The sequence below is a fragment of the Lacerta agilis genome, chromosome 3 (genome assembly GCF_009819535.1).
Source record: "Lacerta agilis isolate rLacAgi1 chromosome 3, rLacAgi1.pri, whole genome shotgun sequence".
Taxonomy (NCBI): Eukaryota; Metazoa; Chordata; class Lepidosauria; order Squamata; family Lacertidae; genus Lacerta; species Lacerta agilis.
Window position 1 is genome coordinate 58,204,292 of NC_046314.1, and position 13,462 is coordinate 58,217,753.

The following is a 13,462-nucleotide window of genomic DNA, read 5'->3' on the forward strand; positions in this document are numbered from 1 at the left end:
TAATAATAATAATAATTTATTTATACCCTGCCCAACTGGCTGGGTTTCCCCAGCCACTTCAGTAACATTGTTCCATTAAATATAATATGAAACAATTGCTACACTGTTAAAACACTGATTTCACTGGAATCAACACAAGCTCCACAGCAGTGACAAGAATATAATCGCTCGGATGGTTAGAAGGTGGTGCTGATAATGCCAAGGTTACAGGTTCGATCCCTGTATGGGGCAGCTGCATATTGCTGCATTGCAGGGGGTTGGACTACATGATCCTCAGGGACCCTTCCAACTCTACAATTCTATGAAAACAACTGAAACTCTCTTATATGAATTTACAGTGCTGTCTTTGTTTTTCATGCACTGGCAATACGAAGCATTTGCCTGACGCTAGACTAGCTTCTGTTAATGTAAACTCGCAGCCCAGTGAAAGAGCACATGGTTTGCAAAAATAGGAGGTTGACACTTCAGTCTTTAATCTTTCTAGTTAAAAAGATCTCAGGCAGCCATGCTGGGAAAGTCCTCTGCTAGAGGTCCTACAGAATCATTAGCCATGGGAATAGACAGAAATGGTTTAGATGCATCAAATGGTCTGCTTCAGTATATAGCTCCATCTGTTGGATTACATCAACTTTAAAAAGAAGATTAAACAAATTCATGGAGGATAAGGCTATCAATGGCTAATAGTCACAATGGCTATGTCCTACTTTCATTGTTCGAAGCAGGGGTCAGAAGCATTTTCTGAATACCAGTTTCTGGGAAATGCGGGTGAGCAGAGTACTTTTGTGTTCCTGCCCAGCTCGCATGCTTTCCCAGGCATCTGGTTGGCCACTGTGAGAACAGGATGCTGGACTAGATGGGTCACTGGAGGGGCAGGCTCTTCTTAACATTTATGCACACAGAATTTGCCAGGCAACAATGGTGCAAAATGAGTTACAATGCAAATACTGTTGGCCATGTCAAAATAGTTGCCAATAACAAATTTTCAGCACTTATAACCCATGAGCATCAAGAAAGTGTCCCTCTGATTTAACAATTCATTATTATTTATGCAAATTGGATGCATCGGATGTTCTTGTTTTAGTCTCCTAGCAGCCTCCCTGCCTTTCTGCCAATATACACCTCTCTAGAGCTTACACAATTTGCAGATAAAACATTCAATCTAAAGAGACAGATAACCGATATACACAATGATAAATATTGACAGCCAGGTGGTACTTGCTAATTAATTTGAAGCAGAATTAAACATTGGCGGATACAGTTTTCCCTTTAAATACTGAACATATTTCACTTTTAATGAGCTTTGTACAGTGTTAAGGGTGGAGTAGCTGTTTTTATTTTGCCTTAAGGAACCTTTCCTGCTCTGGCACAATAAGCAGTGCTGTTCAGGTTAGCCATCCTTGTTGCTTTGTTGTTCATGGATACGCAGGTGATGATTTGGTTATCATAAGGAATGGTAATTAGTTTAAAATGAAAAGTGGAAGTTTCTGACTGCCTCCTCGTGAGCATGAAAGATGAGGAGAGGAGAAGGGGCATGCCCAAGCACAAGGTTCTCTATTGCTTATTCTGAAGAGTGGGAAACAAGCTTCCTCCAAGCCTATGTGTGAAAAGTGTGACTCTGTGAGAAGCTAGATAGCTGTGCCACTGCTAACTGTGCCCCCCCCCCCCGCCCAGGAAGTGCAAAGAAATCTTTGAATACACAAAGGATACTTTTGCTTTGATTCTAGTTACAAAAAAAGCTTTAAAAAAAAAACTCAGAGACATGCTGACTGACACTCATGTAAGAGAACTAGCATTCTTTCCTGTACAATGAAAAGCAGGAATCTAGCAATGTATTTTCTACAGCAACCTCTTTTTCAATAATGGTATAGTGCAGATAGGAGGAGAAAATTTCTCATTAAAATTTAAAGGGTATGCTCTTAGCTACCAAGCAGCAAGCTGTGCTTTTAAGTGGTTTGATAAGAACTACAATATTTAATGTAGGAACATTTGACAGACACCGAATACAGTGTACAGTATTTGATTGCTGGGGGGGGGGGCGTGAAGGTGTTTGGTTGTGTTGAGCAGGTAATGAAAACTTTCTTGATGCAGACACCCCACAAGGGAAAATAATATGCTTTCATATCAGTAAGAAGAAACATCAGGTATTGCTAGAGACATCTTAGTTCAGGTCTCTCACCTGTCAAGGTTGACTGTGGGCTGATGAGAAATTAGCACGTGGGTATGGGTGAGCAATTCCCCGTTGCGCGGAGATTCTGGCACACACTGAACCTGAGAACCCATTGCAGGGCTTAATGGAGTGCTCACAGCTAGAGAAAGGGGGGAAAGTTTTCCACATCACTTTTGACAGAAAAGGGTGCATTTACTTCAATCCATGTACATGCTCAGAACAGAAAAAGCAGCAGAGAACAGGGGAGGAACAATTATGAGGAGGGATGAAAACTCCTCCAGAAACAACTCATGAAGTTCTTCCTACTGATGTGGATGACAAGCCACAAAATGACTATGACTATCTATGACAGAACAGACATGAACAGGAGGAAGCTAATGTGCTAAACATGCGCACAGAAAAATTAGATCTGAATAACCTGTTTGAGATACAAGCTGCTCATCTGGATCACCCTTTGTTGCACCAACAGACTTACTTGGTGTACGGCAGTTTTTCCTGTGTTAATTCCATAGCACATCCTTCTGAAACCCGGTGCCTTCCAGATGTTTTTGACTCCAGGCTCCCATCACTCCTGACCAATGGCTGGTTGGGGTTGATGGGAGTTGGGAGACCAAAACATATGGAGAGTTCCTGGTTGGGAAAGGTTTTCTTAGCACATCATATGCTCCAGGCTTAAAGCAAAGACAGAAATAGAGGGTTCTGTGTCCAATTAAGCTCTGCAAATGGTTTCCCTCTTAGCATTAGGAAAACCTCTAATATCCAATTAGTAACAACATCATGGCTTTACAAAACAATCTAGCATGAAACCTCTCCTTTTGCACCTCTTTTGTTTAGAAATCATAACGGATAATTTATGCCCTTCTTCCAATTTCATATTTCCCAAAATGCAAATAGAAGTAATTTGTGACAGTAGCATAATTACACTTGAAATCAGTGACCCTGCCATGGCCATAGGTCATGTGCAGATGGAAAGACTGATGAAAGAACAATATTTTGCCCATACTGATTAAAACTGACCCCCAAATGACTAATTATTTAAAGCTTTGGTTGATTAATCTGGCAATTAAACTAATAAAAGCTTGTATTCCTAATTATATATTTAATTGCACACTGATAATTATGTTTGTAGCAGACTATCATGTGCTTTGATTCATCATTGACTTTTCATTAAATATATTTGGATTGCCAGCTTTTAAAATTCTCTCCTACTCAAGTCATGCTGTGAATAATAATAATTTCAGAATGAAAGTAGATGCGGATCAAAAAAGTAATACCTGTTTCCTTTGCTATCTCCCCATTTTGCTGCTCATTTGATTTCTGTAAAATAAATATTTTTTTAAAATAAAAAAGTTAGAAGCTCCACTGACAGAAAATGTATCTATTTATGAAGGTAGCAATGCTTTCTACCAAGAGAGGATGAAATGATGTATCTACCTTCTCTGCAGCTTCTGTTCTCCTAGTTCTTTTCATAATTTCCTCAAGACGCTGCAAAGAAAATAAAAATACCCTTTACTGTGGTTAGTCCTTAACTACGTGTTGTGAACACATTGTGAACTCTCTTTTTTAATGTATGTGTTCCTATACCAGATATGGGGAACCAATGACCCTTCAAATGCTGGTGAACTACAGTTCCCATCAACCAAGACAACTGGAAAAACTGGCTGGGGCTGATGGGAGTGGGAGTTCCAGCAGCATCTGGAGGGCTACTGGTTCATAGTACTGAATCGGAAACTGGTACTTACTACAGACACTCCAATGTTGCCACTTCTCTTTCTTCCTATTGTTGTGGAATTAAGTGTCCTGACACTGATTTCCTGAAATGGGCTGTTTCTATTTCAAGAACCCAGCAGCAGGATAAGAAGGTACAGGTAAAGGTAAAGGACCCCTGGATGGTTAAGTCCAGTCAAAGGTGCGGTGCTCATCTCGCTTCAGGCCAATGGAGCCGGCGTTTGTCCACAGACAGCTTTCTGGGTCATGTGGCCAGCAGGACTAAACTGCTTCTGGCGCAACACCATGACAGAAGCCAGAGCGCGCAGAAATGCCATTTACCTTCCCACCGCAGTGGTACCTATATATCTACTTGCACTGGTGTGCTTTTGAACTGCTAGGTTGGCAGGAGCCAGGACAGAGCAACGGGAGCTCACCCCGTTGTGCGGATTCAAACCACTGACCTTCCGATCAGCAAGACCAAGAGGCTCAGTGGTTTAGACCACAGCACCACCCATTCCCTACTGGGGAGATGGCGGCAGTGGGAGGGAGGTGGTGAACAAGCTGCCTCCTTGCATGCTCCTTCTCCTGGTTCCCTCCTCTCATGCTGCAGTCCCCCTTGCTACCATGTCCTCCTCTGCCATTTCCCAGTCCCCCTGAGACAGAAACATTCTCAAGAAACTTATTCTCCAACAGGCAGGATGGAAGGGGGAGGTGGCAATGACAGATTGGATCCAGTTTCTTTTTAACAGGCACCATCACACTATTAGCAGAGAGTTCAAAGCACATTCACAGCACTCACTGCAAAGCTTGTTTGGGGGGTTTCCCTCCATACGAATAGGTGGAATGGAAGAGGCCACCCCTGTTGCCACACTGTCTACATTAGGGGTCAGCAAACTTTTTCAGCAGTGGGCCACTCCACTGTCCCGCAGACCTTGTGGGGGGCCGGACTATATTGTTTTGGGTCGGGGTGAACGAATTCCTATGCCCCACAAATAACCCAGAGATGCATTTTAAATAAAAGGACACATTCTACTCATGTAGAAACACACTGATTCCCAGATTGTCGACGGGCAGGATTGAGAAGGCGATTGGGCCGCATCCGGCCCCTGGGCCTTAGTTTGCCTACCCATGGTCTACATGTTTGGACTAACAGATAAGAAGAAAGGCCTCTTTGTATATGCATAGACCAGGGATGGAAAAACTGTGGCCTGAGGGCCACCTGTGGGTTTTGGCCTAGTTTAATGTGGGAAGCATAGAGGGGGACATAGGGCGATAGAGGGAAAATGGGGTGGAAGGAAGGAAGGAAGGAAGGAAGGAAGGAAGGAAGGAAGGAAGGAAGGAGACAAAGAAGGGGATGCCCATTTCTGGTTTTGGCCCCACGCACCACCAGCATGTGGCCCCCAACAGATTATCCCTGATAGAATGTGGCCCTTAACAGAAAAAAATATCCCCAGAAGTATAGGTTCTCCCTGTGAGTTGCAACTCTGATTGTGCAGGGTTCCAAATCAGAGGGATAATTTGTGCACTGTCACAGCATGGAGGGTGCAGGGCCAGAAGAGCCCCTCTTGTAAAGGAAGGTCCCCGGAAAATGGCTGGAGTTTCTTCTGTAAGGAAATCTGGCCCTCAAGCTCAAGCACCGCCCATCCACAAGGCTAAATCGCAGGATGTTCCAATGGCCACCTGCCCTAATGGGAAGGTTCCAGCCACACACAAGATCCTGTTCCACATGCCCATGTGCCTTCCTGTTACCTTCTTCCTTTCCAAGCGCTCTTGTTCTTCTCTCTGGAAATGCTTTTCACGCTCTAACCGAATCTGCTCTTCTCGTAACCGAGCTTCTTCTTCCTTCTAAATGTCAACACAGCAAAGGAAAACGTGGATTAACTCATCTACGAACCAACATTTGCTTATCTGCTCATTGCATTTTAAACTAACCTGACGGGTTCACTTCTGTGTTCAGTGGCTGCAATCCCACAAGCAGGCGCCAAGAGGCTGTGTCAGTACAGCAGTGTTTGCATCATAGTTCTTTTCTATTTCCATACTGAAATCAGCTTCTAATAGATTTCATAAGCAGCTTACAATTGCGCATGGGGTGGAGGGGAAGGTGCTGCTGCTCATAAAAGAACCTCACTGGATGTGCAATCTCATTACTTCTCTGTATTTCAATCACAGTGCTTTCCAAATTAAAATGTGGGGTTCTAAATTCAACCCTGTGCTTCTCCAAAAATTAAAATGCCAATGTTCCTGCTTAAAGGATCATTCGTTTTCCTGGGAGTACATAATTCTTACCTCCACGGTTACTCTTGATGTCTGTACTTATCACCAAGTACCTCCTTTTTTTGTACATGGATGATATGTTGGGAGGATACATTGAAAACTGTGTTTAGGGGCCAAACTACACAAGATGCTACGTTCATCTTTGTACTGATCATGCAGGTTTTAATAAATTGCACCATCTTGTGGGGGCAGTGTCTGATAATGAGTGGAATCAGAGCAGGTGCAAAGGGGGAGCTTAATCCTTTCCTTTCCTGCTGTAACCCTGAGAGGAATTCTTCCTTCTGAAGGTGCTATTTGCACTGGGAGTTGCAGGGGCGGGGCGGGGCACAGAAAAGAGTTTTTAGAAAAGGGATTTCCCCTTGCATGTTCAAAGCAGAAATGTACTGCATGATATGGATGTGACTCAGTCTGGATTTAACCTTGTATTACTCCCACTGATTTCAATGGGTCTTCTCTAAATGCTACTAAATCTGAATCCAACCTTACATTTCCAAGTTAAAGATGGAGAACTGGAACAGGGGAAAAGCTAGTTTTGGTCTCACTAGAAGCAGACTATTTCAACAAAACCGCTAAAGCAAAAATATGAAACCCAGCATGAACCAGGAGAAACCTGTTGTATTCCTAGCAGAGCCTAATTTGAGTGTCTGCTGCCTCCTCCCACATTCCATCTTATGACTGTGACTAACTGGCTTCCAACATCAGCCAACTTTTTCACCTTCCCCACCCCTCACTTTGTTTACCATCTCATCTGAGAATTCTGGAGAACTCAAAAACTTCTATGCTATTTTGTGACATTTTGGTTGGCCTAATTAAAGTATTGCCCTAGAGTGGCAGTGCTTATTTGTCCAAAGTGGCTAGGCTACATTTGTTTTTTGTTTTTTTGCAGGAATGCAGGGTGCCTAAATGTAGACCAGTGTGGTGTTGTGGGATGTCAAGTTTGGCCACATGAGGTGGTATGATGTGTGTGTCTAAACCAGGAATTCTCTAGGGTGCTAAGGATGTCTTCTCTTCCTTTCATTTCTTAATTTCATCTCGAGTTTCCACCAGCTCAGAAAGCCACATAAGCATCTTTTAGCTATCTCTGCAAGACACCCTGATAAAAATGTGAAAATCCGCTTTAATTTATAATACCTGCTTCTGAAGGTGTTCCATTTCCTCTCGTTCTTTCTTTTCTTTTTCTTCCGCCAGGCGGCACAACTGCTCCTCTTCTTCCTGCTTATGTTCTGCCTCTTTCTGCTTCCTCTCTGCTTCCTGTTTCTGAGCCTCCTCCTCTCGGCGAGCTCTTTCTTCCGCTATCCTCTGGGCCAGCTCCTCCTTCTTTTGTCTATGAACATCAAGAATGAGCCTCAGATGAATGTACAGCAGGGGAGGGGAATAAGATTTTTGCTTTTATTATTCCGGTATAGTTTATTCTGCTCCTTAGCAACATAAAGCAAATAGCTAAACAAACGCTAAATTAAAGTGCCCCCAACCACTAAATTCACCAAAAGAAACATGCGGCAGACAGCAGCAGTTCATAACACAAAAAGTAAAAAGAAGAGTTTTCCTTCTCTGGAAACACAGAGTCACTCATTCTTTGGGTGGACACCATTAGTAAGGGCCAAATCATACTTATCACTGGCCTGTACCAACTCAGAGTGCAGGGGGCAACACAAGCTGGGAGACTACTGTGTGAGGGTTTACCAAAGTAAGAACTCCCCTTTCATGCATTCTGCAGAGGCGAATTTAGGGGAACACGACTGGTTCCCCTGCACAGGGCGCAGCGGTGGGGGTGCCTCCCTGCTTCCTTCCCAAAGCCTGTTAAGCACTGGGCTTTGGGAAGAGCTGTGAGGGCTCTGACAAGGTCCTAGAATCCTCCTGCCTTCTTCCCAAAGCCTACTTAGCACTTGCATAACTTAGGGAAGAAGACAGGAGCTTGACCAAACCCAGTGCCTCTCTTACCCGCCTTTGGGAAGTGGCTTTGGACCGGAGGGTGTCAAATTTTGGCCTCAGACGGGGCACCATATGACCCTGCATTCTGTTCTCGTTATGGCTGGGAAATACCTGGTTTTCAACATCACAATATATATCACCAACTAAACATTGTGATATACCCATATACCACAACGTCTGGAATAAGGTGGAACTATGTAGATGCAAACAGTAGGGCTGGGCAATATCTGGTTTTCAACATTGTGATTTGGGGGGCTATGACTCATGCAAAGAAATGTTAAGCTGTGCTAAAAGGGCATCTTCTACATCTCTTCTAAATGTTGAGATCATCACCTTTCAGTCTCTTCCCTCTCTCTTCTTTCCTGCTCTTCCCGCTCTCGTTGTTCCCGGGCCAGCCTTCTTTTTTCGCTAAGCAACCTGGTTGCTTCTTCTGCGTCTGTTGTCCCCGCAGAAGGCTTGCTACAAATAGGAGGTGGTGAAGCAACTGAAGGAGCAGAGGGCAGAACTGGAGCAGCAACTGAAACAGTAAGAAAGGAATATTCGGCAATGCATATTCTGTGTACCTGGACATCCTAGCATCTTGGTGATATTAAAGGGGAGGGGGAGAGAGAGAGAGAGAGAGAAGGAAGGAAGGAAGGAAGGAAGGAAGGAAGGAAGGAAGAAAGAAATTAAATAAAAAGCATCTCTAAGTGGTTTAAGAAAAACAGCATAAAATATTCATTAAAATAGTGGTAAAACAGACTTCAAAAGCAGTACACATAGTCCAATTATCAAACTCTAGATAAATCCACAGCTAAAAAAGCACAAATACACATATAAAAATTACATGTCTGGGTAGAGTTGCCTAAACAAAAAAGTTTTTTATCAGGTGTCAAAATCCAGGAAACATTTATGCAACTTGTGTAACTAGGAGGAAATTTTAAATTGCCATGGCATGGTCTGCTAGTTGATGTTGAGAAAATTAGAGAGAGGCAGAAGCTACCCAGAGTGGCAGAATAATCATAATAATAATAATAATAATAATAATAATAATAATAATAATCAGAAGACGAAGAAGAAGTTGTGAGAGAGGAGGTGGGGAGGGGGAGCAGCAGCCCCCCCCCACTTGCTTGCTCCCTCAGGTCCAGAGGGTGGATGAATGAATGAGAGAGTGAACAAGATGACAGTGGCAACAGTGGTGAGGAGGGGAATAACATGGCAGCAACAGTACTGCTAAGGAGGTAGCCTATGAAGGCGAGGGTTGCCCTCACCAAGGAGGAGGCCACTGTGGGTTTTCTTGCCTGAGGGCTCTCCAAAATTTGGAGTCTCAACAAAGACAATGAATGTGAAGCATTTTGAAATCATTAAACTCGGAGGCCTGCCACAACTCCCCGCATGGGCTTTAGCGAATCAAAATGGCACCCAAATGCTACCTGTTTGAAAGGTGGGCCAGAGTAGTTAGGAGCACACTAGAATGCTAATAAGTCAAGTCTTACTTTGTGTGGTCTCTGTTTTACAAGGGAGTGCTTCTAGGTTTGTAACCACTGTGGGACTGAAGGTTGCTTTCGCATGGTCTGTCTTTTCTTCAGTGGTCTTCTCAGGCTCCCGCTGTATTTCTTTTTTCACATTTTCCACTTTGCGGTCATTTTTGGTGGGTCGGATGTTGCCAGGGGAAGGAGGGCGTTGTTGAGCAGAAGAGATTCTGGATGATCCATGTGCTGAAATCACCTTTTTGGGTGTTCCAGGCAAGAAAGGTAAAGACCTAGAGGCATGCCTGTTGGAGCCATAAAGGAACAGTGATGGCAACATTAATAGCTGTTAACTTATCTTCAAGACTAGCAAGAACAGAACTAAATACAGATAAGTATTTAGCTGTGAGCAGTCATGAAGAATACTGCAATCATGCTGAGAAGCTTTCCCTTTTTTCTTGACAATGAGTAAAGATTATGCTGGCACCATGGAAACAGGATTGCCTATACTAGATGTAGAACAATGGGTTATTGTAACTCTGGGACTTTCCATGCAAAAGGTCCTAGGTTCAATCATTGGCATCTCCAGAGAGAGCTGAGTTTGAAACCTTGGAAGGCAGCTGCCAATCAATGGAGACAGTAACAAATGAGATGGACCACTGATCTGACTCAGTATAAACCTGTGTCCTGCTATCTTCTTCTATGTATTGCAAAGGTCAAAAGTCTGCCTTAACAGAGAGTTCTCTAGTATGAGAAACTTCCCTGTGGCCCAGAACCAAGCACTTCTGTAAGTAGCTCTACATACCAAAGAGGCATTTTTCAAAAAAGCAGCCTTTCCAGTGTCTCACGGCAAAGCACCTGGAACTAAAGACTACTGTCAAGAGCAACCTGTGATATGGCATGGGCTGTTCAGAGTGGGGGTGGGGAGTTACAAACCCCACTGGACATAACAAAACATGCAACAACAACAACAACCTGATATGTGTAAATGAACTCTTTGGATCCTGAGCTCTGTGTGTATTTATTTGTTTGTAAAAGTATCTGTACACTGCCATAAAAGGATTACTATACTGCTATATCATTAAACATCAGGGTGGTTCTTCCAACATTTGTTAGCTGTGCAATGGTCCTAGAGTGTAAAACAAGGCAGGTAGCGGCCATTTTCTTAGCTATCATGTGGTGTGAAATGCCTTACTCTCTGTACTTTCATACAGATGTCAGCTCCATGTTTAGCAGGCTGTGGGAAGTATGTCCACTTCAGTATGTGCATGCATGATCATCCTCTGCCTACATCAGGTACAGAGTGTCCCAGTCTGGTATGATATCACAGTCTGTTCCAATATTCTCCAGAGTCAAGTGGTTAAAGAAGGCCTTCCTGATAATCCAGAGGTGAGTGAGTGGAAAATCAGAGTAGGGCCACTCCTCTAACAGTTGCACTTCCTTTCCATTTCCATGTGCATTTTATTTTTATAGCAAATGCTGACTGAAAACAGCACTTAAAACGATGCACAGACGGTCAGCCAATTACTTACCAAGCAGCTGATTTGCTTCTGAAGGTAGCAGGTGAACGTGATCTTTTTTTGCCAGGTGGGTTAGACAACGAAAGGACTTTTTCCTTTTCTTTTCTGCTCATCTAAAATTTGACAAAGAGGTTCAATCAGCCACATCACCATGTGATTCGATAATAGCAGTACTTTGCACACTGTGCATGGGAAAAGAGATAGTACACAAAGAAAGGCAGCCTTTACTATTAAATTTGATAGTATCTGGTGTTCGGAAATAAGCATTTGCTTATTGGGGGGAAAGCCTCAGCTGTTTAAAGCTTCATATTCCATTAATCATCTTGTTGTCTACCAAACCCATTTTCTCTGATGAATGCAGAGTATGTAGTCTATCATTTCTGTAGCTTTGCTTCACCACAGCTATAAGCCTATTCATAACTAATGAGCTTACTTACCCCTGCTGAATGTGCAGTCCTCCTACGTCTAACATCAGGTGTCGTGCCAAAGAGTTTTGCTCTGTCTGCTGGATTCCGACAGCTTACGGCCTTGAAGGAGAGAGGGCTGATGGGGCTGCAAGATGCTGAACGAGGACAAATGGGGATGACTAGGGTATGGGAGGTATTTTATGTTAAAAAAATTACATAATATATACAAAACCGAAAAGGTAAAAGGAAAGTCAAGAGAAGGAAACAGGAACAGGAAGAAGGAATGAATGAAGGAGGAAGAAAGGAAAGAAGATATTAATACAGAGAGAAAAAGAGGCACGCTCAAACTAGAAAGATCACGTGATCATCCTTGGATACCTTCACAGACATTAAAAATGGGAATATGCCAAGTGTTTCACCACCAAGGTTACACTGCTGAATTAGACTTTGTTTCTTGGATTTTTTAAATACTATACCAGTGTGTGGGTTTGTTTTGGGGGGTGGAAGTGGGGTGTCGAGTCCCAATGCATAGACTAGAAAGTTTAAGGACAAGGCAAATGCAGATAACTTTTTCTTGTATGGATAAGGCAAACACTGCTTGGCTTTGTAACATATTTCTCTCTATGGAAAGATATGGATTGCCTATCTACTGTCTAACTGTTTTTACTGTATGTATGCCTTAATCTTCCTCTGAAAAGCCAATGGTTCTCAGCGAGAGTAAATATTTCAAATTCTATTCTCCCATGCCTACAAGACTCCTTTTTTTGAAATGAAGTTGTAAGCGCCTGGGAATACTTGCGTATTCAAAAGATGTTGTAATACAGTACCAAAATCCCCTAGCAAAGGCCTACATTAACTCTTATTATATAAGCTGTGAAATTAATCATTTCCAAACTGATAAAATGAGAGAACAGGAAGTGTCATCATTCATTTGACACACTGGATTTTGTATCAAACACACGTGACTTTTCCTCAAGTCTCTTAGGACTTAATTCACAGTGTGTGTGTGTGTGTGTGTGTGTGTGTGTGTGTGTACCAGTCTGATGCCTCTTCTTTTTATCCCCTGGCAAATTATTAATGTAGAGCAACAAGGGAAGATTTAAGGATGACCTTGGGATAGAAATTATAGCTGACACACTGGGGAACAATTTGAGGTCATTTGTACTTTAAGATTTTGTAACACTGACGCATTCATTTTCTATGCATTACTGTTCCCAAGCACTGGGTTCATGAGGTAGGGATGCTGAGCAAATATATACTATGTAAACAAGGCTCTCTTTCACAAACTCTCTCACAGAAATATTCATCTCACTAATCATGTTTTCATTCTCTCTATCTCTCTCTTAATCCAGTAGATCATGTATGGGGAACAAGTGGCCCACCAGATGTTGCTGGACACGCATCAGCCCCATAGCCAATAGTTCAACAACACTGGAAGGGCCAAAGATTCCCCAACCCTGAGGCAGAACCAGACAAAACAGTCTCTACTAAATGCTCCCTATTTAATGACTAAGGACACAAGTCAGGGAAAGGTTCCCACTTTCCACTGAAAGTCAGTGGGACTCAGGCCCACAAGTAAATGGTATGGGCCCCTTAATATCTTAGGGACATCAATGTGCTCGATTTCTGCAAAACCACTCCTTAATAACCTCTAGAACACACACACCTCTTATTTGATGGGCTAAAAACTAACATAGGGCTGTGGGAGCAAGTTCCCGCTAATGGAGAAATGCCACATTCTGCTGGCAACTGAATCCTTTTTAAGAAAAGTCAAGTTAATTCCATCTATGGACAAATCAACTATACATTATGAACCTTGGACAAACTTCATTTTAAAACAGGCTTGCAGAGATATACACTGGTACCTCATGTTACGTACTTAATCCATTCCGGAGGTCCGTTCATAACAGGAAACCACTTGTAACATGAAGCGCACTTTCTCTAATGGCGCCTCCCGCTGCTCCTGCACCGCCGGAGCGCGACTTCTGCTCCCATCCCGGGGCA

General features: G+C 43.0%; 1 protein-coding gene across 13 annotated transcripts in view; it reads right to left on the reverse strand.

Annotated features, from left to right (window-relative positions):
* MAP7 (microtubule associated protein 7) overlaps window positions 1-13,462 on the reverse strand; it is a 99,729-nt gene that overhangs the window by 2,793 nt on the left and 83,474 nt on the right. For 5 of the 13 annotated variants that reach the window (XM_033143857.1, XM_033143861.1, XM_033143852.1 and 2 more), the window contains 9 exons: window positions 11,489-11,637; window positions 11,064-11,164; window positions 9,559-9,836; window positions 8,417-8,600; window positions 7,283-7,496; window positions 5,627-5,722; window positions 3,602-3,652; window positions 3,442-3,484; window positions 2,177-2,306 (listed from right to left, as the gene is read on the reverse strand). In XM_033143857.1, coding sequence (XP_032999748.1) covers window positions 2,177-2,306; window positions 3,442-3,484; window positions 3,602-3,652; window positions 5,627-5,722; window positions 7,283-7,496; window positions 8,417-8,600; window positions 9,559-9,836; window positions 11,064-11,164; window positions 11,489-11,637 — 1,246 coding nt within the window. The remainder of the gene's footprint in view (window positions 1-2,176; window positions 2,307-3,441; window positions 3,485-3,601; window positions 3,653-5,626; window positions 5,723-7,282; window positions 7,497-8,416; window positions 8,601-9,558; window positions 9,837-11,063; window positions 11,165-11,488; window positions 11,638-13,462) is intronic. The other 8 variants (XM_033143854.1, XM_033143862.1, XM_033143859.1 and 5 more) reach the window with 3 other exon arrangements.